The sequence below is a fragment of the Bubalus bubalis genome, chromosome 1 (genome assembly GCF_019923935.1).
Source record: "Bubalus bubalis isolate 160015118507 breed Murrah chromosome 1, NDDB_SH_1, whole genome shotgun sequence".
Taxonomy (NCBI): domain Eukaryota; kingdom Metazoa; phylum Chordata; class Mammalia; order Artiodactyla; family Bovidae; genus Bubalus; species Bubalus bubalis.
In genome coordinates this window covers 90,432,936-90,459,324 of record NC_059157.1, presented here as the reverse complement: position 1 = coordinate 90,459,324, position 26,389 = coordinate 90,432,936, and the positions used below count along the sequence as shown (strand labels likewise).

At 37.8% G+C, this 26,389-nt stretch overlaps 1 protein-coding gene and 1 long non-coding RNA gene across 5 annotated transcripts in view; one reads left to right on the top strand and one right to left on the bottom strand.

Annotated features, from left to right (window-relative positions):
- ADGRG7 (adhesion G protein-coupled receptor G7) overlaps positions 1–26,389 on the bottom strand; it is a 60,118-nt gene that overhangs the window by 15,288 nt on the left and 18,441 nt on the right. For 2 of the 4 annotated variants that reach the window (XM_006058746.4, XM_044940995.2), the window contains exons 3-12: positions 25,857–25,961; positions 22,096–22,208; positions 18,975–19,124; positions 17,556–17,659; positions 11,648–11,787; positions 11,426–11,533; positions 7,839–8,002; positions 7,131–7,286; positions 4,520–4,632; positions 63–409 (exon numbers count right to left, since the gene is read on the bottom strand). In XM_006058746.4, coding sequence (XP_006058808.4) covers positions 63–409; positions 4,520–4,632; positions 7,131–7,286; positions 7,839–8,002; positions 11,426–11,533; positions 11,648–11,787; positions 17,556–17,659; positions 18,975–19,124; positions 22,096–22,208; positions 25,857–25,961 — 1,500 coding nt within the window. Of the gene's footprint in view, positions 1–62; positions 410–4,519; positions 4,633–7,130; positions 7,287–7,838; positions 8,003–11,425; positions 11,534–11,647; positions 11,788–17,555; positions 17,660–18,974; positions 19,125–22,095; positions 22,209–22,735; positions 23,317–25,856; positions 25,962–26,389 lie in introns of those variants that run through there. The other 2 variants (XM_044940998.2, XM_025282719.3) reach the window with 2 other exon arrangements.
- LOC123333187 lies at positions 14,636–16,347 on the top strand. The gene is made up of 2 exons (XR_006550364.2): positions 14,636–15,331; positions 16,079–16,347. It is a non-coding gene; the product is annotated as an uncharacterized LOC123333187 (long non-coding RNA).

Sequence of the window (26,389 nt, the reverse complement as noted above, 5' to 3'; positions counted from 1 at the left end):
GTTTAAATTAAATGATTTCAACAAAATTAAATTGCTGAGAAAGTGTAGAAGCAAACACTTACCCCATCCAATTAAAGAGTTAAAAAGGATGAAATGCTGAGGAAGAGGCTTCATGGTCCTAATTAGAAGGAAATAGAGCTGGGCCGCACTGAGTCCCATCCAGACAAAGGTCGCTAACCCAAAATAGTGCAGTAAGATAGCAATTGCAGTGCACCTGGGATTCGAGATGACAACAGTGTCTTGTCTGAGCATTACATTATCACTCAAGTCAGTATTATTGGTCTCGCTGTTACTTGTCTTTATGTTCTTATTGGAGTTTTCAATTCCAAACACAAAGAAGAGGTTGAAGATCAACATTGATGCACACAGACTAACCAACACCCAGGTTACTGAGGTTTTTCTGACTTTCCTGAAAATAAAAAATATAATTAAATCAACAAAACAGCTACAAAAAAGAAACTCTAGTGAAATCGTGAGGTAAAAAAAAGGATATTATTACCCATGTAAACCTAGCTCATAGCCCAGTTGGGCCAGCTGGTAGACAGACCTTCCCAACTACATCAGAGAAACAATCTCTCCTCATCTGATTCCCACAAGGATGTGAGTTCAAGAAAACAGATTGATACCTCCTTTCTTGAAACTGTGTTCTAATCAAAGGTGATAGCTGTTCTCCAGAAACGCCCTTTTGTGAACTCTATTTGCACGAATTTCCAGGCCCTGTGTATCTCCCTCCAAGTGACCTCACACAACTAAAGGAATGCAGTAGATGGCCTGGTAGGCAGGACCAAATATCCATCAGACAAAGTGGTGCTTAGTCCACAATATGTTTATATTTCTATGGCCCACAACAAGGACTTCTAATGTAAAACAGAGCTTCTAATGTATACAGGTCAGGAAGCAACAGTTAGAACTGGACATGGAACAACAGACTGGTTCCAAATAGGAAAAGGAGTATGTCAAGGCTGTATATTGTCACCCTGCTTATTTAACTTATATGCAGAGTACATCATGAGAAATGCTGGGCTGGAGGAAGCACAAGCTGGAATCAAGATTGCCGGGAGAAATATCAATAACCTCAGATATTCTGATGACACCACCCTTATTGCAGAAAGTGAAGAGGAACTAAAAAGTCTCTTGATGAAAGTAAAAGAGGAGAGTGAAAAAGTTGGCTTAAAGCTCAACATTCAGAAAACTAAGATCATGGCATCCAGTCCCATCACTTCATGGCAAATAGATGGGGAAACAGTGGAAACAGTGGCAGACTTTACTTTGGGGGTCTCCAAACTCAATGCAGAAGGTGACTGCAGCCATGAAATTAAAAGATGCTTGCTCCTTGGAAGGAAAGTTATGACCAACCTAGACAGCACATTAAAAAGCAGAGACATTACTTTGCCAACAAAGGTCCATCTAGTCAAGGCTATGGGTTTTCCAGTGGTCAGTATGGATGTGAAAGTTGGACTATAAAGAAAGCTGAGCACCGAAGAATTGATGCTTTTGAACCGTGGTGTTGGAGAAGACTCTTGAGAGTCCCTTGGACTGCAAGGAGATCAACCAGTCCATCCTAAAGGAGATCAGGCATGGGTGTTCATTGGTAGGACTGATGTTGAAACTGAAACTCCAATACTTGGGCCACCTGATACGAAGAGCTGACTCATTGGAGAAGACCCTGATGCTGGGACAGATTGAGGGTAGGAGGAGAAGGGGACAACAGAGGATGAGATGGTTGGATGGCATCACCAATTTGATGGACATGGGTTTGGGTGGACTCCAGGAGTTGGTGATGGACAGGGAGGCCTGGCGTGCTGCGGTTCATGGGGTCTTAAAGAGTCGGACACAACTGAGTGACTGAACTGAACTGAACTCAATGTAAAAGAGGGCTTCCCTGGTGGCTGAGACAGTAAAGAATCTGTCTGCAATGCAGGAGACCTGGGTTCAATCCCTGGGTTGGGAAGATCTCCTGGAGGAGGGTGTGGCAACCCACTCCAGTATTCTTGCCTGGAGAATCCCATGGACAGAGGAGCCTGGTGGGCTGCAGTACATTGGGTTGCAGAGTCAGACACGACTGAGCAACTAAACACAATGTAAAACATGCCTGAGGACTGTTCCTTCATCTGAAGATATAATTTGAGGGTGTAAAACCAAGTACTCTTTAAAACTCATGACATATCATAGTTCTCTGTATATTACAGTATGAAAGTGAAAGTGTTAGTCACTTTGTTGTGTCCAACTCTTTGTGACCCCAGGACTTTAACCAGCCAGGCTCCTCTGTCCATGGAATTCTCCAGGCAAGAATACTGGTGTGGGTTGCCATTTCCTTCTCCAAGGAATCTTTCCGACCCAGGGGTCAAACCCAGATGTCCTGCACTACAGGCAGATTCTTTACCGTCTGAGCCACCAGGGGAGCTACAGTCCTGTATTAAAAAATGTTATAAAATTTCCACTCACTATCATCCAGACCTTTCTGTGTTTTTTAGACTACAAGGCCTCTTGAAATAACTATTTCCCCTATTAATGTGCTTAAAGTTCTAACACCTTCAAGTACTTCTCTATTTCTAATGTCTCAGAATCTGATGAACAAATCTGTTTGCCAATTATATTAATATATGCTTTATGATTTTATAACATTGATGACAATTAAAAGGAGTAATTACATTAATATATGCTTTATGATTTTATAACATTGATGACAATTAGAAGGAGTGAAATCTTAGGCAAACATATTAATTATGCAGCTACCACAACTTATTCAGATGGGATCAAATAAATGTTCTAGTGTCTTTTCAAATGAAAGCACAGACAGAAGAGCTTTCACTTTATGTGACAGACTTGTAATTACACGGCATGTAATTTTCCTTCAAGGCCCTTACCACAATTTATAATTATATATTTATTTCTGTATATATGTGTATAATGTCTGTCTTCTCCCCAAGAATGTAAATTCCAAGGGAGATGATCTGTCTTGTTAATAGTTTTATATTTACCTCCTCTCATGTTGCTTAGAGCCTCACACTGTAGGCCAAAGGTGACTAAAGAGATGCAATAACTAAATAAATTGAGGGGGGTGGAAAACAGCTAAAATAGACATTACTGGAACAATCGGAGAAATGTGAATACATATATTAACATGATAACCTTATATTAATGTTAAATTCTTGAGTTAAATTCTCTGAGGATAATAATATTATGTAGGAGTGCCCTTGTTCTTAGGAGATACATACATGCTTGAAGAATTTAGAGATGATGGTCATGATATTTACAACTTACTTTCAAAATTTCAGGAAAAAACAGAAAAAGAGAGAAAACAAAATATTAATAACTGGTGAATCCAAGTGAAGGGTATATGGGTATTCAGTATTCTCTTTCAACTTTTCTGTAGAGTTTTAATTTTTTATAAATCAAACTTCAGGGAAAAAAATGTTTAAGTAGCAATACCTTTAGAACAAAAGACCCCTGAATCTACACATCTGAGAAAACAGTTGTGAAGGAATTTATCAGGGAGAAATAATTCTGAAAAAAAGAAGCATTGTGAGACATCTTGAGTTTGAGAAGAAACCAGGTGGGAATGCACAATCGACCCAATTATTCCACAGATATCCCTCCACCATGGGCCAGGTACCATGCTCAGCCCTGGGATGGACTTATAAAAACAAGAGAAAACGCAACAACAAAAGCAAAGGAGGCCACATCAATTTTCATGCTTAACAGGAAAACAATAGACCATGATGAATGAACATGCTTACATTTATAGATTGTTACAAATGTAGCATGTGACAAAAAACAACAAGTGCTATGCAAAATTGGATCTTGAGTGAGGAGGTCAAGGTAGAAAGAAATATGTGTTTATGCTTATTTTGAAAATTAGTTTAAAAAAAAAACTATGTATTTAAAAATCTTTTAAAATGTTTTACCATTTGAAAAATTAATATAGTTTAAAATTTACTTTTATCCTCAAAAACTTGCTGATTAGCAATGTTTCTTTTTTTCGCAAATGCAAATTGGTAGTTAGGCTTCTATTCAATACTAAGGAACTATGGCATTAATGAGTTAGTGTTGTTATTTAGTTGTATCTGACTCTTTTGTGACCCCATCGACTGGAGCCCACCAGACTCCTCTGTCCATGAAATTTTCCAGGCAAGAATATTTGAGTGGGTTGCCATTTCCTTCTCCAGGGGATCTTCCTTACCCAGGGATCAAATCTACATCTCCTGCTTGGCAGGCGGATTCCATACCACTGAGCCACCAGGGAAGCCCATTAATGAGCTATAGGACCACATTAATTTTATGTGATAAACATGGTATGTAATTTTCCTTCAAGTCACTTAAATATTTTGTAGTTATATATTATTTATGAATATGTCTTAGCCTCTCCAGGGCTGAGTATTCTATAAAATGAGCATGATGAACTAAATCTCTTTTCCTTTCTGGTTCCAAGAGGCTATATTCTAATGGAAATATGCTGAGAGGAAATAATATCAGGGTAACAATTTCTCTCATGAGATGAGCCTGCTTCCCTTCTTACCTGGTGCCGATCTGAAATATAATTGTGAGAGCCAGACCAGCAATGGACAGTGCACATCCAAATGTGGAAAATACATCTAGTGATTCAGGATATTTATATTCCTTTTTGAAACTCTGAAAAATAAGTTAAGACTCATTATTTTAAAATAGCTACTCTGAAATAGCTATGAAAGTAAACATCACAAAGAGTTACATTGGTTATGCAGAAGTATTTTTCTGGATATGAAAAGATATTCACAAGATCCTGTTCATTTTTGCTTTTGGAAAGAGGGCCCTAACCTTTGTGAAATATATCTATATCTACCCCAGAATTTTAGTATATAGTCTCAGAAAAGTATGTTCCATATGAGTATGTACTCTTAGAAATGTGGAGAGGTAATAATGGTGGTCACTGGGTGAATAGAGACATATGTACAGAATTATTTTTGCCTTCCTGTACTTTTTAATTTTTCAAATTGTTATTATTAGAAAAGCTGTATATGATTATTTATAAAACATGAAAGTTAAATATAGAGATATAATTTTAAAACACACAAGTTCCTTTTTACTGCAATTACCCCACATCAAACCCTACCATCTCTTCTCCAGAGGTGTTATTTTTATTTTTGGCTCCGCCAGGTGGCTTGTGGTGTCCTTGTTCCCCAACCAGGGATCAAACCCGTGCCCTCTGCAGTGGAAAAGCACACCCTAACCACTGGACCACCAGGGAATTCCCAGAGGTGACCTTTTTTTAATGTGTTTACAAATATTATCTACATCTCTTGCACAAATATACAGGATTTTGTTAACATAATCAGATTATTTTCAAATTGCTATTTTACTGTTTAAATATCATAAACATTTTCCCATATCAGTATATTTCTGCTTAGTAAGTAGACTTTTACTGTATATGCATTGAGTATGTATTGCTTTAGTAGGAAAAAAATAAAAATAAACTTCATTTTAAAAAAATCATAAGGGCTTTCCTGGTGGCTCAGTGGTAAAGAATCTGCTTACCAAAGCAAGGGACACAGGTTCAATCCCTGATCTGGGAAGATCCCACATGCCATGGAGCAACTAGGCCCATCCACCAACCACTGAACCCAAGTACCACAACTACTGAAACCCTCGCACCCCAGAGCCTGTGCTCCTCAAGAGAAGCCACCACAATGAGAAGCCTGTGTACCATAACTAAAGAAAAGCCCATGCAGCAACAAAGACCCAGCATAGCTAAAAATAAATAAATATAAACACAACTATGTTAAAAAAATTATAAGACAAAAATGTCACATTACTTCCTATGTGTAATATACTAAGTAGATGACAAAGAATCATAGAATATATAGATCTTTAGATCTTAGAAATCATCTATTCACTCAGAGTTTATCTGTTCTTAAACTTTACATATTAATACAATTCTAATCACCTTTTTAAAAATTTTGCAACACAAAAGTAATGATAAATATTAATATGTGGGCATTGAGGCAGATTCAGATATTAGTAAAAACAGTTGAAAGTCTGACCTCAAAACAGGAGGAAAAAAACTATGAAAGTATAACCTGTATCATTTAATATGTAAAGCAATCTGAGTTTTACACAGCTATTCAGTAATACTAATAATCTTAAGATATCAAAAACATTAAAATTGTATCTTTACTATAATGCAAGTTATAAAATAATCAAAATCAATTTTAAATATTTGGTAATTAAAATAAGAAAATGGTAATTACTTCAAAAATATTTTAAAAGCAAGACTGTATAATTTGATATTCTATGCTATACCAGTATGTTCTGATCCCCATTGGCTTCCCAAATACAAATATTTCTTAGCTACAGAAAATTAAAACATCCACTTCTTTGGAAGATTTACAGTGTTAAGAGCCCCTTAATAAGGGGAAGACAGTCTACATCCCTCCCCACTCCACTGCAGTATAAAAACATTCCATCTAGCATAAAAAATAAATATTTTTCCTTTTGCCAGAATAATAGATTTCTGGAAATGCAATAAACGAAGCTCCTCTTCCTAAAAAGGTCAGTTCAAGAACTCTCAAGAGGTGTATAAACACCTGGATACCAGAGCTGTTACCAGTTACTCATACAGGGGAGCACTAGAGTGAAAAGAACACATAGAGGAACTATGGGACAAGTTGAATTAGAAAGCTCTTCCTCTTATACCTTCTGGCATACACGTAGTAACTTAGATGCTTATAATGGAAAAAGCTCTGGGTAACTTATTCAAACTCACCCACAGCTATGTACATACTGAACCATCTTTAGCACTCAGCTATACAGCCTTACCTCTGGCTGTAGCAACTTCATGCTTCAGACATGCAAGTTAGTTGAATGGAGTCTGTCAGCTCCTCTTTTGCACATGGGCTCCCTTCTCATTATTAAATGCACAATACTGAATTCATCTATTTTGAGACTATTTTGCAAAAAGCACTATTCTAATTGCCTTTACCAGCACTTTTTTTTTTTTCATTCTCTAACTTCATTCCTTGTTTTCCCATTTAATCAAAGTTGAGTTGAGTGTCTATGTAAACTAATCCCCAAATTATCTCCAGTTAGCACACAACACAATTGCATGTAAGTAAAACTCTTGTCCAGAAAGAGATTACCATGTAAACCCTTACCATCAATACTGCAAAGTTAGTAGTATGGTTGCAGTGGCAGCGTAGAAATCCATCAGTGTCCCTCTGTTTGTGACAGCCATGCGTGTCCCAATCCTTCATGGAAAAATTCCAATAGACGCAGGCATAGGAATGAAGCTGGAATTCTGTTCGGTTGTACTGTGAATAAGACAATGGCAACTGATTTTTTCAAAATGCTTAATTGTGTGGAAAAAAATCAAATAGGCTAAGATAAGCTTGAAGTGAAAGTTTTAGTCACTCAGTCATGTTTGACTCTTTGTGACCCAATGGACTGTACAGCCCACTGGACTCCTCTGTCTGTGGGATTTCCCAGGTAAGAACACTGGAGTGGGTTGCCATTCCCTTCTCCTGGGGATCTTCCCGAGCCAGGGATTGAACCCAGGTCTCCTGCATTGCAAGCAGATTCTTTACCATCTGAGCTACCCATATGAGAAATCAATTGTATGATTATGTATGATATGTACTGATACAAAGCATAGCATCTTTATTACAGATTAAGAAAGAGGATATAAAATTCAAAGTAGTTAATTTTACACTTAGTGTTATAAAAATATGGGTGGGGGAGAAGTTAGAGTTAGTCTTGTCATATAAACTTTCAAAGAGGTGTTCTGTGGATTTCTTTTGCCCAAACTGTCCCTGCTTTTGTAATCAAGAGTGGGCTGAATTATTTCTATTAATGGGAAAACTCACCCTTGGATTAAAGACCATTTCAACAGAAGAGCTCTGATCTTCCACATTTTCATCTGTTTTGCTTGAGACAATTTTTTGACTAAAGTCTGATTTAGTTATAAAAGTTTTTGATTGGAAAAGCTTGTTGTTTTGATACACTACAAAGCCACATGCCTTGACATTAGCTGTGAGGGGGGAAAAAAGACACTAACATCAATAAGGGAACCCTAGGTAAGTAAGAAAGTCCCATACCATCACTGAACTGCATGACTGCTTAACACTCCAGTGAAATACAAAAAATAATGGTCTGCTAGCTGCCTTTATTTAACTGCAGCATCTAATTAACACATGTAACATATGGTTGGTCATTCCACCCACATTAATTTTTTTCCTAAGATTCCTTATGTTCTAAATGGAAACCATAATTTCTGCCTAATCCACCTAAAAAAAAATACCAAAAGGATCTCATGTATAAAGTAAACATTCTTGTTTTCTATGCAGTGAGACAGTGAACACAATGAGCAGGTAGCTCAAGACCATGTTGCTTTCCCCACTGACAGTCATCGAATAAGAAACAGCAGAGAGTGATCATCAGGACAGCAGTGCCTAGAGGACTGCTCTGGGAGGTCTGGCTCCTATTCAGAGGGACTGAGCAGAAACCAGTTTATTAAATAACAGAGCCAGCAGCTCAAGTTGTGCATATCAGGGATTCTTTCAACAGAGTAAATACTTTCCATCAGCTCTTGAACTACTGGTCTCTGTTATTTCAAGACAACCACAGGCTTTTGCCCAAGGCTGGAAAATGACTGGTACACATCCCTTCAGGACACTGGAAAAACTGGTCAGCTTTTCCTCAGAGAGCCTGCAGGAGCATGGCTGCAACAGGGGGTGCTGCAGCGGGGCTGCTGGCCATGGCAATGGTCAAACAGAACCACCTTTGAAATGCCTCCTGACACTTCATAGAACTCTTGGCCATATTTAAAACAACAGAAGCAACAACAATGAATATACATTTTAGCTGAATAAATTCCCTAAACTCTGATATCTTTTACAAGTGAAAAGCTTGCATGTATGTGTGTGTGTGTGTATGTGTCTCTGTGTGTATATACATACACACATATATATTATATACTTAATAAGTACAAAGAAAACTAAAATGGTGGTGGTGGGACCAGCATAGTCAGTCTTGTGCTTTGAGAGATAGGCAGGTAAGGCCCTGACAGCCCCCAACACATCCTCCACAGCCCCCACTTTGCTCTGTCCTCTTCTGGGAAATAAAGACATTGGCTTCTGAAGAGTTTTTACGTCACACTGAGCCCACCAAATTGTTCCTTCTTTGTCACACTAAGTGACAAAGTTAACCATAAAAATGTAGAATGACTGCTTTTTAATCTTATTTTTATAAAAGAATGACATGCTTGATGTAAAATCCAAATCCATATAAGTACATACATTTAAAATATGAAATTCCCTACTCACCCCTTTCCTCATTCCTACAGGATTCTGGTTGTTTATTAGAAAATCATCTTTTCATCTAGATAATTAGATTCACTAGAACAAATTATACTTACCATTATCTTATGATTTTAAAAGAATCTCCATATTTCAAGATATAATCCTCTTTGATGTTTATTTATATTTTCTCTCTCTTTTCTTGATCAAGTTTATCAGAAGCTTGTGTATATTTCATTAGCCTTTCATGGAATCAATATTTTATTTTGTTGATCCATCTAGCATTTGTTAATTATGTCCCATTTTTGTTAATTTATGCCATTTTATTAATTCTTTTTTTCTAGATTTGCTATCTTACATTTTATGCCTCTTTAGGTGAATGATTATTTTTTAACAATTTCTCATATTATCTAATAGATTTATTAAGGGAAATACACTTTCCTTTAATTACATCTTTGTCCACATTCCATAGGGTTTCATCTAAGGAGTTATCATTGCTATTCATTTTCAAGCAATCTGTAATCTGTCCTTTAATTTCCTTTCTAAGAGTTATCATTGCTATTCATTTTCAAGCAATCTGTAATCTGTCCTTTAATTTCCTTTCTAACAATGGTATTTTAAAATTCTTAATTGGATAAAATTTTGGCTATTCTTAATGGTACATTTATAGTTTCATTGCATTGTGGTCAGGAACTATGTCCTGTATAGCTTTATTTTTTAATTAATTTTTAATTGAAGGATAATTGCTTTACAATATTGTGTTGGTTTCTGCCATACATCAACATGAATCAGCCATAGGTAAAATGTGTAAGTTTTTCTATTTAGCCTAATAGTTTTTGAAGCACTCCATAGATATTTGAAAAAAACTTTTATTATCTGTTTTCTGTCTATAAAACTACGTACACACACAAATGTATATAAAGGCCAAGTTTATTAGCTATTTTTTGTCTACTTGATCTTCAGTTTCTGGAGTAACGTTATATTTCTCCCTATAACACGAGGTTGTTGATGTGACCCTGTATTTCCAATAGTTTTTGCTTATACACTTCAGTCTTGAAGTCTTTTTAAAAAACTTAATATAAAAACATGTTCCTTTCAGTCCAATCTGAATCTTTGACTCTAGACAGTGTTACTTCAACTTGTTTGACTCTAATGATAGTTTATATGAGATCAAAAATTAGATCTACCTTTCACCAAATATAAACACAAATTCCAGGTTCATTAAAGATCTAAATGTAAATATAAACACTAAAAATATTCAGAAGACAATATAGAAGACTATAATTGTGACTTTAGTAGAGCAATGAATTTAAATATCAGTTATAGAAAAAAAGATTGATGCATTGGACTACATTATAAAGTAAAATTTGAGTATGACAAATGACATGAAAAACCAAGTAAAAGATAGCTACAGACTGGAGGGAAGATATTTGCAATTTATATAACCAATAAAGAATTAGTTAGCCAATTAGAATTATATAACCAATGAGAATTATGAATTTAGTCTCTCTAAAATATGTATTTTTTGGCACTGGATTTTTTATTTGGGGAGAAAATAAAAGTAAATGTGTGCATTCAATCTGCTTTATTGTAGTCAATTGTCAATTTTAGACTTTGACTAGTACAGGCATGACAAGTTAGACACAAGAATTTCTAAAAGGTTATATGCATGACGATAAGGAGTTCATGATGAGCACCATACTAGGAGATAACTGAAAATTAGTACTGCTAGATGATGACTGTGTCAATTACATAAAATATCCCAAGGACAAGTCAATAGGATGAATTTAAGCCTGTGAGTACCTTTCCACTAGTAAACACAGGTAAAGTTTATGACTGAGTACTTTTTAAGTGTGTTTTTAAGTATAAAACTGAGCCATTTGGCTACATTTTTGGTGGAAAACAGATTGTGTTCATAGGCCAGAGCATTTCAATTCTGTCACCCTCCAAGTGTTTTTGAAAAGACAGGGGAAGAAAATCATCTCTGGGGCTAGAATAGACTTGAGATTACCAAAATTTGTTAGAGCTCAAACATACTCACACGCAAATTATTCAGTATGTAACTTAAGTAAACATAATTTCTTGCTCAATGACTTCTAAGCTATTAATTACATGAATTTGAGTGCATTTTTCAAGTAATGTAATTTGAGACCTACTTTTCGAGGTGTTGAGCAAGAGCTGAAGTTCAGTCTGTTCGTTGGGATTCAGTTTGTCTACGTCTACGTTTACACGTGTGGAACCAGGAGCCAGAGAATTGCTAGTTCCTATGAGAAGGAAAAAAAGCAGAATTTTATAAAAGTCTACATTTTCATGAATAGAGCATATATTGGTAGCAGAATATTCTCTGCTGTTACAAGAACTTAAAACAAACAGCTCACCTTTCAGTACAGTGAAGAGAACACCTGTAGACCCCTCCTTGCCTCCTGAAGGGACATTAACTGACTGTATTGCTATATTAGGTTCTACCACTGGCTGGTCGGTCAAAGACAAGGAATAAGTCTCCATTTGCTCAATAAGCCTGCATAGAAAAAAACATTAACAACACACTATTATTGAGATTTGTTATAAAATCAGTTGTGTGTGTCCCACATTCCAGTGGAAAGGCATGCCCACAGAACTCAAGCAATCACAATATTGGCACAATCCTGTAACAATATCGATTTTTTTTTAATCAGAGTCTTACTTTGTGACATGTACTTCCTTCTTCTTTTTTTTAACTGATTCATGTTGATGTATGGCAGAAACCAACACAATATTGTAAAGCAACTATCCTTCAATTAAAAATAAATTAAAAAATAAAGTTATACAGGACATGGTTCCTGACCACAATGCAATGAAACTACATATGTACCATTAAGAATAGCCAAAATTTTTCTGGTAAACTTTCCCCACTGTAGGGTACCTTGGACATAGATGCCAGAAAGCTGGAATTCAAGAAGGACAGATTTCCCAATAGTCTTTGTTATGTTGGTCTTCTCATAAAAGGACGGCACTGCCATGCCCTCCCATTGACCAGTCACGTGATTGTTGTTTCTCCAGTGTTGAGACTCAATATTCACTTACTTAACTCTCTCCTCTCACCCAAAGCCCACAGATTTCAAACCATTTAAGTGTTGACTCCTGAGGTGACAGTTCATAGGGAATTATGGAAGAGCAGAACACTGAGCTCATTGCCTCAGCTATTAACTAAGCATTGCAGCTTCTCACAATATTTGTTTCTACTCTGGATAAGTTTGAAGATAGATTAGATGGACAATGGGAGGGAGTGGGGGGAATCTTAATTTGGTGTTCTCCAAAGATAAATTGGCTTAGACAGTAAAGAATCTGCCTGCAATGTGGGAGATCCGGGTTCGACCTCTGCTGGGAGCCGGCATATTGCATATTGAGTGTATATTGCATATTGAGTGCAGCACTTTCCACAGCATCATCTTTCAGGATCTGGAATAGCTCAACTTGAATTCTATCACTGCCGGGAGCCAGCGTGAAGAACTCCGCCCATGACAAAGGTCATGAGGAAGGAGGCTCGGCATACGCAAAGGCAGGATCGAGCCTCAGGAGTCCCCCTGGAAATTCTCGAGCATCTACCCCCCAAACCAGAGTCTGCCTACTTTCTGCTTTGTGCTTTCACCTACGCCTCTGACTTTACGGGGGCTGTCCCCCACTACCTCTCTCTGAAAAAAGAGTTAGCTTACAGCTCCAGTTAATAATTCCTGGGTGTGACAGTGTTTCAACCTACAAACTCCTTTGGAAATCCTCTAGCCTGCCTGAATAGGTTTTTCTGGCCACATGTGATTGTTCAGAGCCTCCCAACTGTGAGAGGCAGGAGATGTTCTAAACTGCCTAAGCACAGATTCCTTTGAGTAGTTAAAAGATTGATTAGAAATTGTATTGGTGAAGGGTTTTTCACTTGTTGGGCCAATGTTTGCTGCTAAGTCATACTCCTTACCTACTGTGTCCTTGGCAGTGTATTGATTGATATAATGGGTGTATAGAAATGTAAGTAGTAACCTCAATGTTTGTAACCTTGGACCCTTGAGTTAATTCTTTTCTTGATTGAGCCCACCTCACCTTTGCCCTATAGGAATGCAGCTTTGTCCAATGCCTTTTTGGAGGCTGGTGCCTGACTTTAGAATAATCACCTTTAGAGAAAAATAAGTTTCCTAAAATGTTAACAGGCCTCCTGGCCAGAAGATGATGTAAATCACCTGAACTTTTGCATATGATAAGTTTGAAAGCCTGGCTTCGATTAGGATCAGGAACTGCTGTCCTTGCATGACTCACCCCCTTCCCCCATTATCCTCTATGCACAACTTAAGGTATAAAAACTACTTTGGAAAATAAAGTGCGGGCCTTGTTCACCGAAACTTGGTCTCCCTGTGTCGTTCTTTCTCTTACCTTCTGGCTGAATTATTCAGTCTCTTTTCCTCACTGAATTTTCCTACTGAGCTATCCTTATTTCAGCCTCTTTTCTCCACTGAATTTCCTCACTGAGCTATCCTCATTCTATTACTTTTTATATCCTTAATTAACGTTTAATTAAGCAGTTGTTTCCTGATCCTTGCCTATGCCGTCTCTCCTTTGAATACCCTGGATCAGCCGGGGCTGGACCCTGGCAGACCTCTGTGTCTGCAAGATTCCCTAAAGTAGGAAATGGCAACCCACTCCAGTTTTCTTGCCTGGAGAATCCCATGGACAGAGGAGCCTGGTGGGCTACAGTCCATGGGGTCACAAAGAGCCGGACATGACTGAGTACTTTGACTTTCAAAGATAAGTCATAAGATTGTTTCTTTTTCCTGTTTCCCATAAAAATATTTGCACTCTTTTTGTTCTTGACAAAACAAAATGTCTACGTCTAAGACAACTGGTTCAATCTAATTTTCCCAGAAATGAAAGACTTTCATTAGAATGTAATTATTCTTCATTCTAAAACTTTATTCCTGCCATTAATATATCTTTTCCCTTCCCCAAGTGACATTAAAAAAAGAAAATTTTAAATAATTAAATTTCATAAAGAGAATGTGGTAACCATTCATAAGGAAACAGTCAAGTAAAGTCATTATTTCAAAAGTTTTCCTTTCCTAATACTATTTTCTGTAATTTTCAGCAATTCACACTATGTATTTCCCACTTAATGAATAACAATGAAACCTGAGAGCTGCTTTCAACAGGAGGAACACCTAACAAAGCTCCAATCTGCTAGGAACATGATTCATTCAACCAACAGTATCTGCTGAGCATCCACTAAAAAGCTCAGTACCTGTGAAACCCTGAGGATACTAAGGGAAGCTCTTTCAGGAACTGAAGACTAACAGGAAAAATGTGCTAGATGTGTGCGAGTGTTTGCCGCTTTTAAGGGTTGCTCTCACCATGGCCGTGTGTAAGGGGTTTATTCCTCCCATATTATTCTTTCCTCCTCTTGTCATTATGATTGGATGATAGGTGGGTGCCAGTCAGGAGACTGGCCATCAACCTGGTACAAATGACTAGAAGAAGCAACCAGATCCCCTTTCACTCAGGAATCTTCCATTAGTGCAGCAATGATATCAGAAAAGCCTGGCTTTAACAGGGCCCAGAGAGGTCATTATGGCTGGCCCTCCTTATCTCAGGTTTTGCATCCGTGGTTGGTTGAATCTGCCAATGTGGAGCCTCCCGCTGATACAAAGAGCCAACTACACCAATTTATATAAGGGACTTGGGCACCTGGGAATTCTGGTATCTGTCAGGAGGAGATGAGGTACGAGAGAGTGTAGTCCTGGAACCAACCTCCCATGTATACTGGGGAAAGACAGCATATCATTGTAAGGACAAATACAAATTTAAAATGAGAGGCTTAATTATTCCTGTTGAAAATAAGGGAAGGTATTTCCCTCCCCTGGGAATAAAAGAAGGGAAAATCAGAGTGAAATGCACCAGGAAGATTGGTGTCTATCAGGAGAATTTGCACCTGGTCTCAGGTCAGTGGAAGAGTTGCCTCGAGGAACAATATCCTTCCAAGGGAGAGAGGAGAGAGAGGACCTTTGCTGGCAGGTCACCAGGATTTTTCTCCGGAGGAGAGCTAACAGGTTGGTGACCTGATCTTAGGGCTGGAAGCTGAAGATGAAAGTCTTATCTACATGAATAAAGACCTGAGTCCACAGCAGTTTATGCAAAAGATCACCTGGGAGAGGGTAAACTGATAGCCCATCATTAGAAAAATAAGTCGACTAGAAATTCAGAATGGGAGGAAGGAGGGTCTGAGTGTGGTTATATAAATTCATATTTCAACACGTCCTATATTTAAATGTTTCACTTTTTCCTTTACACACCTTCTTTGATGCCATTTGGAATTTACATATAAATCACACAGCCTTTTTTTTTATCCTTCCATGCCTGCTGCCAAGTCGCTTCAGTCATGTCTGACTCTGTGCGACCCCAGAGATGACAGCCCACCAGGCTCCCCTGGCCCTGGGATTCTCCAGGCAAGAACACTGGAGTGGGTTGCCATTTCCTTCTCCAAGGCATGAAAGTGAAAAGTGAAAGTGAAGTCGCTCAGTCGTGTCCGACTCTTAGCGACCCCATGGACTGCAGCCTACCAGGCTCCTCCATCCATGGGATTTTCCAGGCAAGAGTACTGGAGTGGGGTGCCATTGCCTTCTCCCCTTCCATGCCAGAAGGCAACAAAAATCATAACTGTTTATGTTATGATTGAGACAGTGTTGAGACAGTGTTTTCGTCCGTCTCATCACCTGTGACTTTCTCAGCCGAATCCCACAATGGCTCTTTCCTCAGCCTTCTCACCAAAAACATCCACTTTTCCTCTTTGCCTCCAGCAAGACTGCAAACACAGAGCCTCCAGCTCTGAAGGGAGTTCACTGGATCTCATGGCTGCAACCTTCTCCAACTTCAAGAAAAAATGGGAACATCTACACTGCCAGTGAGAAGGATCCAGACTCCTAGTGAAATCTGAAGTCATGAAATATAGCAGTTCAATTGTTTACACCTCTACCACCATCTCTCAGAAGTATAATCTTGTGAATGTTCTGTTTCCTGTTTTTGTGCCTTTTCCACTTTGGAGACTCAATACTAAATAGGTACTGGTCATAATTATTAAAGAACTAAGAACTACTTCTAGGAAATAATAGGTGATGCAAACAAAGATTGCATACAAGAATGTTGATTGCTCAAAATATCAAAAGACCTGAAGCTATCTAAATGTTCAGCAGCAGAGAACTGCTTAAAAAACAGTTCACTCATATTATGCAGTAATCTAAAATATGATGTAGATGCATAGGTATTTATATTAATTAGATGCTTATAAGGTATTATAAAGTGACAAAAACAAGTTCTATATTTTAAAAATATGTATTAGAGACCTCCCTGGTGGTCCAGTGGTCATGATTTCACTTTCCAATGCAGTAATGTGGGTTCAATTCCTGGTCAGGAAGCTAAGATCCCACATGCCATGTGGCCAAAAACCAAAACATAAAACTGAAATAATACTGTAACAAATTCAACAAAAGACTTTAAAAAATAGCCCACATCAAAAAAATCTTAAAAGATAAAAAGAGTATGTAATAGGATACACACACACAGAGGAAAAAATCTTGAAGAATATATACTAACAGATAAAGGTGAGATATTTAAAATTTCACTTCTCTACATAGTTTCTTTTTCTATAACGAGCATGCATATTTAATTAAATTTTTAAAGAGTTAAGAAAACTGTATAGAAGATAAAATCACATCGAATCCTAGTGAGAGACCTCTATGAATAAAGTACACAAGTTTTAGTATAAATGCACAACCAGAAGTAATCTGTGACACAGGAATCCGAAAGAGAGAAAGCAGGCAGAGTTGGATCCTCTTTTTTTTTCAGTGTAGCCTTGAGAAAGCTAAAGAAAGTTTAATCAAACTACACTAGGATCTTGGGGAGAACTACACTAGGATCTAGGGTGGGGTTGGGGGCGCAGGGGAGCTAGAAATGTGTCTTGCAAAGCTATGCCGTTATTTGCAGTTCTGTGCACCGAGAAAGGAGCTAAAAGAATTACGCACACAGTGGTTCCTGGGCCATGCCAAACTAAGGCTGGGAAAACAAATCCTAATCTGAATCATCCCAGTTACTCTATATCCCAGGCCATGGCCACCCCTGCAATGAGGAGTTAGAAAGCTACGGCTTTAGTCTGCACTCCAGAGAATTAGCCATTTAGTGTATCCACGAGAGAAATAAAGACGCCCCTGTTAATGCTGTAACCTAGGAAAGTAAGCAGCAATGCATTAGGTTTTCCTTCCAAACTGGAATTGTGCTTACGTTGAAAAGGTATCATCATTATCAGCAGCAGTAGCAGCTCTTTGAAAAACATCTTCACTAGCATCTAGGAGTTGACTCACTGTTGTCACGGCAACTTTTTTCGCCTGCCAGGAAGAAGGCATTGATTATCACAGAAGACACACTGCACACCACCATCATCACTACAGTTACCATGAATTATTACCGTATCAAGTGGCACCATTGGTATGGTAATCTAGAGATGTTTTTCAAAACTGAAGTTTTGAAAGTATTCTCTCTACCTAAGAAGGCAGAGAGAAAAAAGGTAAGGCACAGTGAAAATATAAACTGAGTTAATTAGGAGGCTTAGGTCTCTGAATCTCACCTCATAGCAAGGTGTTTCACAGAACCTCCACCCTCACCCCCAAGAGCACAAAAGCAGGTGCTTGGATACAGAAGCAGAAACAAAATAAGAAGAATACAGGGCTCTTTAAAACATTACAGTGCATAATACTTAATATAAGACCTTAATTATACTTACTCTAACTGTTAGTAACTATTAGGCTTAGTAAAATTATTTCCAGTTTTCTTAAAAACTCAGAAGTATGGGAAAAAAAAAAAAAACTCAGAAGTATGTCAGACACAATGTCTCCACACCTGGTTACATTTTAACTGCCTTCTTTATGGATATTGACACCATTCTGTCCTTATGGGCTAAGCCTGTCATAAATTCTATGTTTGGTGGTCATTATATTTCTTTCAATTCCATATTTATTAACTTGCGATTTGAATCCCACTTTCTTTCCAAAGGACCTCGGATAACAAAAAACATTTTTTAAAATAAACTATTTAAAGAGAATAGAATAAAACAGATGTTTTCAGGCCATGCTGATATCCAACTAGAAGATACTGGGTCCTTCCATATTGGTGGTTTATAAACCCTGCTAGGCCAGTATAAACTGTGCCAATTGGTGAATGCTGCCTGCAGTTCTCATTTTCAGGTACCAGAGTTTAACAGGTTATGATATCAGAAATGTAAACCAGGCTCAATTTTTTAGAAAACCAAGACTAAAATTCAAATATGCTCAACAGAAAGGGATCCCAGTTTAAAACAGCATGATCCAAAGTGAGTTTCTTAGAACTCTAGTTATTTGGAATTGAATAGAGGTGAGAGGTCAAATACAATTGATAAACATATTAATAAAGTAAAATAGACTTGTTCATTCCAGGACTTCCCAGAAGATTTAACAGGATAATCATTTGTGACTATCCCAAAAGAGAATATTTGGACAAGCAGCTCTTTTTTTATCGATATTCCTTTGAACATCTCTCAGAGAGTGCTTTGCACAATGGTTTTGAGCAAGTAAAACCCTGCCCAAGTCCATACTTTGTAGTAAGGAGTAGAGTTTGAAAGGTCTTTCTTTGTTCCCCTCCCTTTTTTAAAAACCATATGAGTTTTACCTCAGATGAAGCATTTCTGGATGTGTTAAAAATCTGCCCGACCACTCTAGTAGCAGACATGATGTTCTCAGGAGTTAATTTACTGGCATTCGATGTTAAAATCTGGGCTTCATTAGAAATATTTTGAGACTGTGTTGAGATATTGACAATCTGTTAAAAAAAGAAAAAAGCCCTAATTTATAAACTATATCTGAACACTTTGCAAGCAACACAGTTGAATAAACCGGAACTGAATTGACCCTTAACCTCATGAACATCACATCCACTCCATTTTTAATTTTTGCTTTTTCCCTTGCATAAAGGACACAGTACATGTAGGCCAGTGGCTTTCCCAGCCCTTACTATTAATACTTGCCAGGATTAATTAACTATGCCAGGTCAGGGCTCCTAAAGGTATAACCCATGGACCAATGGTGGTTCACTGATTGCTACAGGGTCCAAAGGGAGATAAAAACAGAAACTGAAAGTGGTCAGAAACATAACAATTCTATGCTGTTGAATCTAATAATTTGTAAAATGGATTTTTATCCTATAAGCATTTTTTGTTTTACTTTCCTAGTAATTCATTAGTATTTCACAAAATTATAGCCTGCAATGGGCTGGAAATTTTTTAAGCTGGCTTTGCAGCACATAGAGTTAGGGAAGTTAGGAAACCTCTCCAGGTACCAGTGAACCTTCAGGCTCTAGGTTGTGAGGCTAAACATATTAACCCATATTATCTTTAGTGGAGCTAAGTGTTAATACGTATGTGTCTGTGTGGCTTAGTTTTCACTAGATGGCAGCATCATTGCAAAAATCAAACCAAGGTCACAGACTACTCTTATGGAAGAGTCAGAAACAATGTCGAATCAGTAGAAACAAGGTTCTCATTCAATGGCCAGGTCTCTGCTATGTGTTAGGCATTTAACTAGATGTTTTATAGGGGTTATCACATTTAACATGCAAAACAATATTGCGAGTTGAGCACCCTCATTCCTATTTAAAGGCTTGGAGAGGTTATGGAGCTCAGCCAAAGTTCATGCAGCTTACCAATGACAGAAATGACGATCAAAAACTGGCTTATCAGACTCCAGAACATGAAGCCTTTCCCCCAATCTGTGTGAAAGTGCAAGTGTTAGTCACTCAGTCATGTCTGACTCTGTGTGACCCCACGGACTGTAGCCCACCAGGCTCCTCTGTCCATGGGATTCTCCAGGCAAGAATACTGGAGTGGGTTGCCATGCCCTTCTCCACGGGATCTTCCCAACCCAGGAATCGAACCCGCATCTTTTGCATTGCAGGCAGATTCCTTACTGTCTGAGCCACACAACCTGTGTGGTTGGCAGCCATCTCCACACTCTACCCTCATCTTCACCCACTCTCTTGCCCAAATGAGATTAGGGAGCCAGTGTGGTACAGTGTGGACTTTAAAGACTGGCTCCATCACGTTTTGACTGTGGTTCACTGAGCAAAATAGGACACTCTCAGAGACAGTTTCCTCATCTATACAATGAACACATCAATGCTGATATATATAGTCACTTTTCAGAGAAGGCAATGGCATCCCACTCCAGTACTCTTGCCTGGAAAATCCCATGGACGGAGGAGCCTGATAGGCTGCAGTCCATGGGGTCGCTGAGGGTCGGATACAACTGAGCGACTTCACTTTCACTTTTCACTTTCATGCATTGGAGAAGGAAATGGCAACCCACTCCAGTGTTCTTGCCTGGAGAATCCCAGGGACGGCGGAGGCTAGTGGGCTGCCGTCTATGGGGTCGCACAGAGTCGGACATGACTGAAGTGACTCAGCAGCAGCATAGTCACTTTTAAAATTAAAATAACACATATAAAATGTTCAGCACAGTATTTAGCACACAGTTAGTACTCAATAACATGTAAGTGTGATTAGCTAGAATAATCTATAATAGGAGAATGAAAATATAACTCACAGAGGTTGTGTGTGTTAGTCGCTCAGTCATGTCCGACTCTTTGTGACCCCATGGACTGCAGCCCACCAGGCTTCTCTGTCCATGGAATTCTCCAGGCAAGAATACTGGAGTGGATTGCCATTCCCTTCTCTAGAGGAACTTCCCAACCCAGGGATCGAACCCTGGTCTCCTGCATTGCAAGCAGGTTCTTTATCGTTTGAGCTACAGGTTATGTAAGGACTAAATGAGATAACACATGCAACATGCCTAGTGCCAAGAGGAACACATACAAATAAATTTCTTCTTCCTCCCCTTGCTTGATCCCAGGTATTAACAATTCCTTGCATTTGCATTTGAGTATATCCTTAGTCAAAATAATCTAATTTGCATTAAAGAATAATTATATTTCCCACTTCACCTGCTCATGGATACAGTCCCTGAGACCAGCACAGGTTCTGAACTTCCTTTTTCAAAGGGGTTTTGATCATAGTTTGTTCCTCTTTATTCTGATCCAAGAGACCATAAAATACCTTCCTTTTGGTATCAAATGTTAGGTATCTATTTTCAGTCAAAACTTCAGTGGTCAAACATATGAGGCCATTTAAAAAATAGTTAAGGATTTAGGGAATGTCTTGTACACACTGCTATATTTAAAATGGATAATCAACAAGAACCTATTGTATAGCACATGGAACTCTGCTCAATGTTATGTGCCAGCCTGGATGGTAACAGGGTTTGGGGGAGAATGGATACATGTATATGTATTGCTGAGTCCCTTCACAGTTGACCTGAAACTACCACAACACTGTTAATTGGCTATACCCCAATACAAAATGCTTTTGGTGCTAAAAAATAAATTTTTATTAAAAAATGTACAGTACCAAAAATAAAGTGACAAAAGACATATTTTCATTTTCTTTATAATATATATCAAATGTAAAATGCAGCTATTTAAAATACTGAAATAGTTCTAAAAAATAAAACATGCTATAAATTATCATTTGCTGACCTTTGCCAAACAAACATGTCCAACTGTCCGTTTTCACAAATGGATATCAACTTTAAAATATAAGGATGATTATAGCTACTAGTCTTTGCTATTTCTAGTCTGAGAGTTTTGAAAGCATTAGTTTGGCATCAAGTATCTGAAGAACAGAGAGTACGTACAGTCTGAACCTTTTCCCATTGCCCATCTCATGGAACATATAGCCTACCTGCTTTTCCAAGGTTTCCAGATTTTGATTACAATTTCCTATCGTCACATTTTGTAATTTTATCTCTCCATTTTCATTAAGACTGCACTGCCGAACTGCCAATGGATTGCCCGCTTTAATAAAAAGAAGCAGGAGGGAAGGATAAATTATGATTATGGGATTAACAAGTACATACTTCCATATGTAAAATAGATTAAAAAAAACACAGGTTTATTGTTTAGCACTGGAAACTATATTCAATGTCTTGTAATAACCTACAATGGAAAACAAACAAACAAAAGAAGCATACGCATACACATATTCTTAGTTGCTCAGTCATGTCCGACTCTTAGCGACCCCATGGACTGCAGCACGCAAGGCTCCTCTGTCCATGGGGATTCTCCAGGCAAGAGTACTAGAGTGGGATGCCATGCCCTCCTCCAGGGATTTTCCCAACCCAGGGATTGAACCCAGTTCTCCTTCATTGCAGACGGATTCTTTACCATCTGAGCCACCACAGAAGCCCCCCTGCCTATATATATATATATATATGAATCACTTTGCTATATATATGAAACTAACACAATATTGTTAATCAACTATACTTCAATTTTAAAGAAGAGAAGAAATAAAGAATACTTGGAAAAATGGAAGCAATCACCTATTCCAGTACACATAACCCCTTCACAATATGATTTTACTGCTCGTCCCATCAAGAAGTGAAGTCTGTTCCTCCATTTCCTGAATCTTGCTTTGATCAACAAAATGTGTTAGAAATAACATTGTTTGATTTCCAAAACCTAGATCATCAGGAAGACTTGAACTTTAGGTCTTCGCCCTCCTGGAACACTGTCCTGAGACCATCATATAAGGAAGCAGGTCTAATCTACTGGAGGTGAAAGGCCATGTGAAAGACCCTGAAGACCTCCAGCCAACAGGCAGCACCAAAGCCTCATGTGAGTAAGATCATCTTAAACCTTCCAGCACAATCCAGCTGCCACAGCCAACCCACAGGACTATGAGGAGCTTATATCTTTATTGTTGTCAGGCAGTAAGTTTGGGATATTTTGATACACAGCAAGGGAAAAGTGAATCAGCCAGTCATTGCATGAATATTTCAGGCAGATACCACTTGTCTAGATTCTTAAATCTGGAATTCAAAAGATCAGTCAACTATTTTCTTCCTTAAAGTCTGCAAGGAAGGTTTGCCTTCCAAAAACAAGGGACATAAGGGCATTGAATTGGATATGACAGAGAATACTAGTCTGAGAGACCAGAAACAATGTGAAAATTCCTCCTAGAGATTGAATTATATGGGCTTCCTTGATAGGTCAGTTGGTAATGAATCCACCTGCAATGCAGAAGACCCTGGTTTGATCCCTGGGTTGGGAAGATCCGCTGGAGAGGGGATAGGCTACCCATTCCAGTATTGTTGGGCTTCCCTTGTGGCTCAGCTGGTAAAGAATCCGCCTGCAATGTGAGAGACCTGGGTTTGATCCCTAGGTAGGAAGATCCCCTGGAGAAGGGAAAGGATACTCAGTACAGTATTCTGGCCTGGAGAATTCCATGGACTGTATAGATACTGAATTCTATAGTGATCTTTCCTTCTTTACCCACATCTGGGTAACACGTGAAAGGCAAAGAATTCCACCGTTTTTGCAGCATCTACAGAGTATGTTACTGGCTCTCAATAAATCATCAGGTTTATTTCCTAGGATTATCACCTGAGCCTCAGCATCTGAATGTCCTCCTCTGGCTAGTACTTAAGAGGCTGTAAATAGATAAAATCACTGCCAGCTGTCATTAGTGGGACAGCTGATCAGTGGGTGAACTCTTCTCAGGACAGCTTTGGGTAGCTGCTTAAGGGGCAACAACTAGAAACACAAAAACTAGAGGTTGCTCCTACAACACTTAGAGCAGAAGGTTAAATTCACTCTCATATGATCACTCCACTTCTACTCTATGGCATAATGAAAATTTTAAACATTTATGTAGGATATTATTTTTTATGTGGCCATAGTTCAAATGCATCTTTTCCTCTATATTACTTACAAGTATGAATCTATCCACTCAGAATCATTAAAAGTATTTTGGTTATTTTCTATATAAAGCCAAATTAATTAGAAGTAATTATTAATATAACACTAAAAGCAAATTTACCAATTGTTGACATCTATATCGTTTTTTAAAATTTATTTATTTTTAATTGAAGGATAATTGCTTTACAATATTTTGTCAGTTTCTGCCATACATCAACATTAATCAGCCATAGGTATACATATGTCCCCTCCCTCTTGATCCTCCGTTCCTAGAAATCTATATATTTAAATTATTTTACGAGCTCAATCTGAAATTCAAAGATAAGTGTAACAAACATTTTCATACTAATTACTAAGGAAAGAAAAATACATAACCAAGTGAAAGGTGGTGATTTTCTTGTTCCAAAAATGTAATATATTTCAAGCAATTGTGATATCCCTTGATGGGTATATAACTGATATTTTTACTCTTCCCAGTTCAATATCACAGTTATTTTTTGTAGCCACATCTCTTTTGTAAATTATAATGAAATATTTAAAACATAAAAAACATAAAAATTAAGACATTATGTATCTATTGACATATCACTGGAAGTAAGGACCAATATAATTGAAGCTCCTCTTTCACCTCTGAGCTCTTATCAAGAAGCTAGAAAGAACTATGTAAAGAACATAATAATGAATACTTGAATAAGTGTAATATATGTGGGCAGAGGCAATTTAGATTCGGCAAATGGAATGCTGGTCTCAATAATCTCTTAGAATAAAGCAAAGAAAGGCATTGGAAGGAGCAAAACATGTAATTTATTTAGTGCTTCAAAGAGTACTTGACACATATAGAAATAAATATCTAAATAAAATGTGAACATTTTCTCAGTTTCATTATTGGCAGAAGTTCAATCAAACACTTGCATAAAAAAGCTAGAGTTAGTTACTGAGATATCCGGTTCTGCAGGAAGTGAATGATGACCCACAGGAAGGTATGAGAGGCAAGAGGACTGGTCAGATAAAAATCAATACAAACTAAGAGCTGTTAAAACATTTAGGGAAATCACATGGCACAGTGGGCTCTAAGCTGTCAGGAAAGGAGTCCATGAATTTAAAGGGCTACTCTTAGAAGATATTACCCAATCTGGCATTAAAATCACATATGTCATCAAAATCCTGGATATCATCAGAATGCATATTAGAAATAGAAAATATCATTTGCTCCTTTATTCTTGGAAAGCTTTTGTGCAAAAAACATTGTCACACTTCAGGAAAGATATGCTGAAGCTAGAGAATGTTCCAAGATGAAAAACTAAAATATTCAAATAGGCGAAGGACTACTAAATGGACAGACTCAACTGCATTTCTACCTAGAAAGACGAAGCCTCAAAGTAGATATGGTATAAATCCACAGTCTAGCTAATCTTTAAAATTGAGATAAATTATGTAACTGAGAGAACAGATCTCAACTTGGTCAAACTCCAGGAGATGGAGGGGGCCTCAAGAATAAATCAATTGAAGAAGAATTAAAAGGAATTTACGACTGATTTATATTTTAGTTTTTAGGAAAATCAGAATTATGTGTTAATACCCAAAACTCTGAACACTGGCACCATGAAAGAGAGCCAATGCCTTCAACAAAATCTTCCCTGATGCCTCTTTCAGGGATCTAAAACTAGTTGGAGAGATGATAGGTATGATCCCGCGGTGCAATTCATACGCCTAGACAGAGGAGATGCTTGGGAAAGCACATACCATTTAGAGTGTTCTTATCACATACTTGCAAGGAAGATCCATATCTTCCCACGGGAATTCTGTTAAAAGTAAACCTCCCATACGTACTGTTTTCACAGAAATTAACTGTAATGGAAAGAAAAAATATTTTTCAATCATAAATTCATCATTATCAAAAATTTTTCATTATTAATTTTCATCATTTTTCTTTCTGAATTTCAAACCAGATTAAAGCCAAAGTTCAAATCCTATAGAGTGTAATCTGAAGGGTAACAGAAGGCTTTTAGGCCTCACTGACCACCCAGCAACCTCATATTTTCTTATTTACTTAAGTTACTACCATTACAGTAACTAGTACATTATATAACAAGTTCAGTTAAAATGTGCACAATATATAACTCAGTATAGGTAGGATGTGATCACTAACACATCAGAAAGGATAGTGTATTACATTAGTTGGAACCTTGAAAATCAAAGATATAGAGCCTACAGTGGCAAAGGGATCGAGGGTGGAGGTTAAAGCAAACAGCCAAAGGCATGGGTTTCTGTGGGGT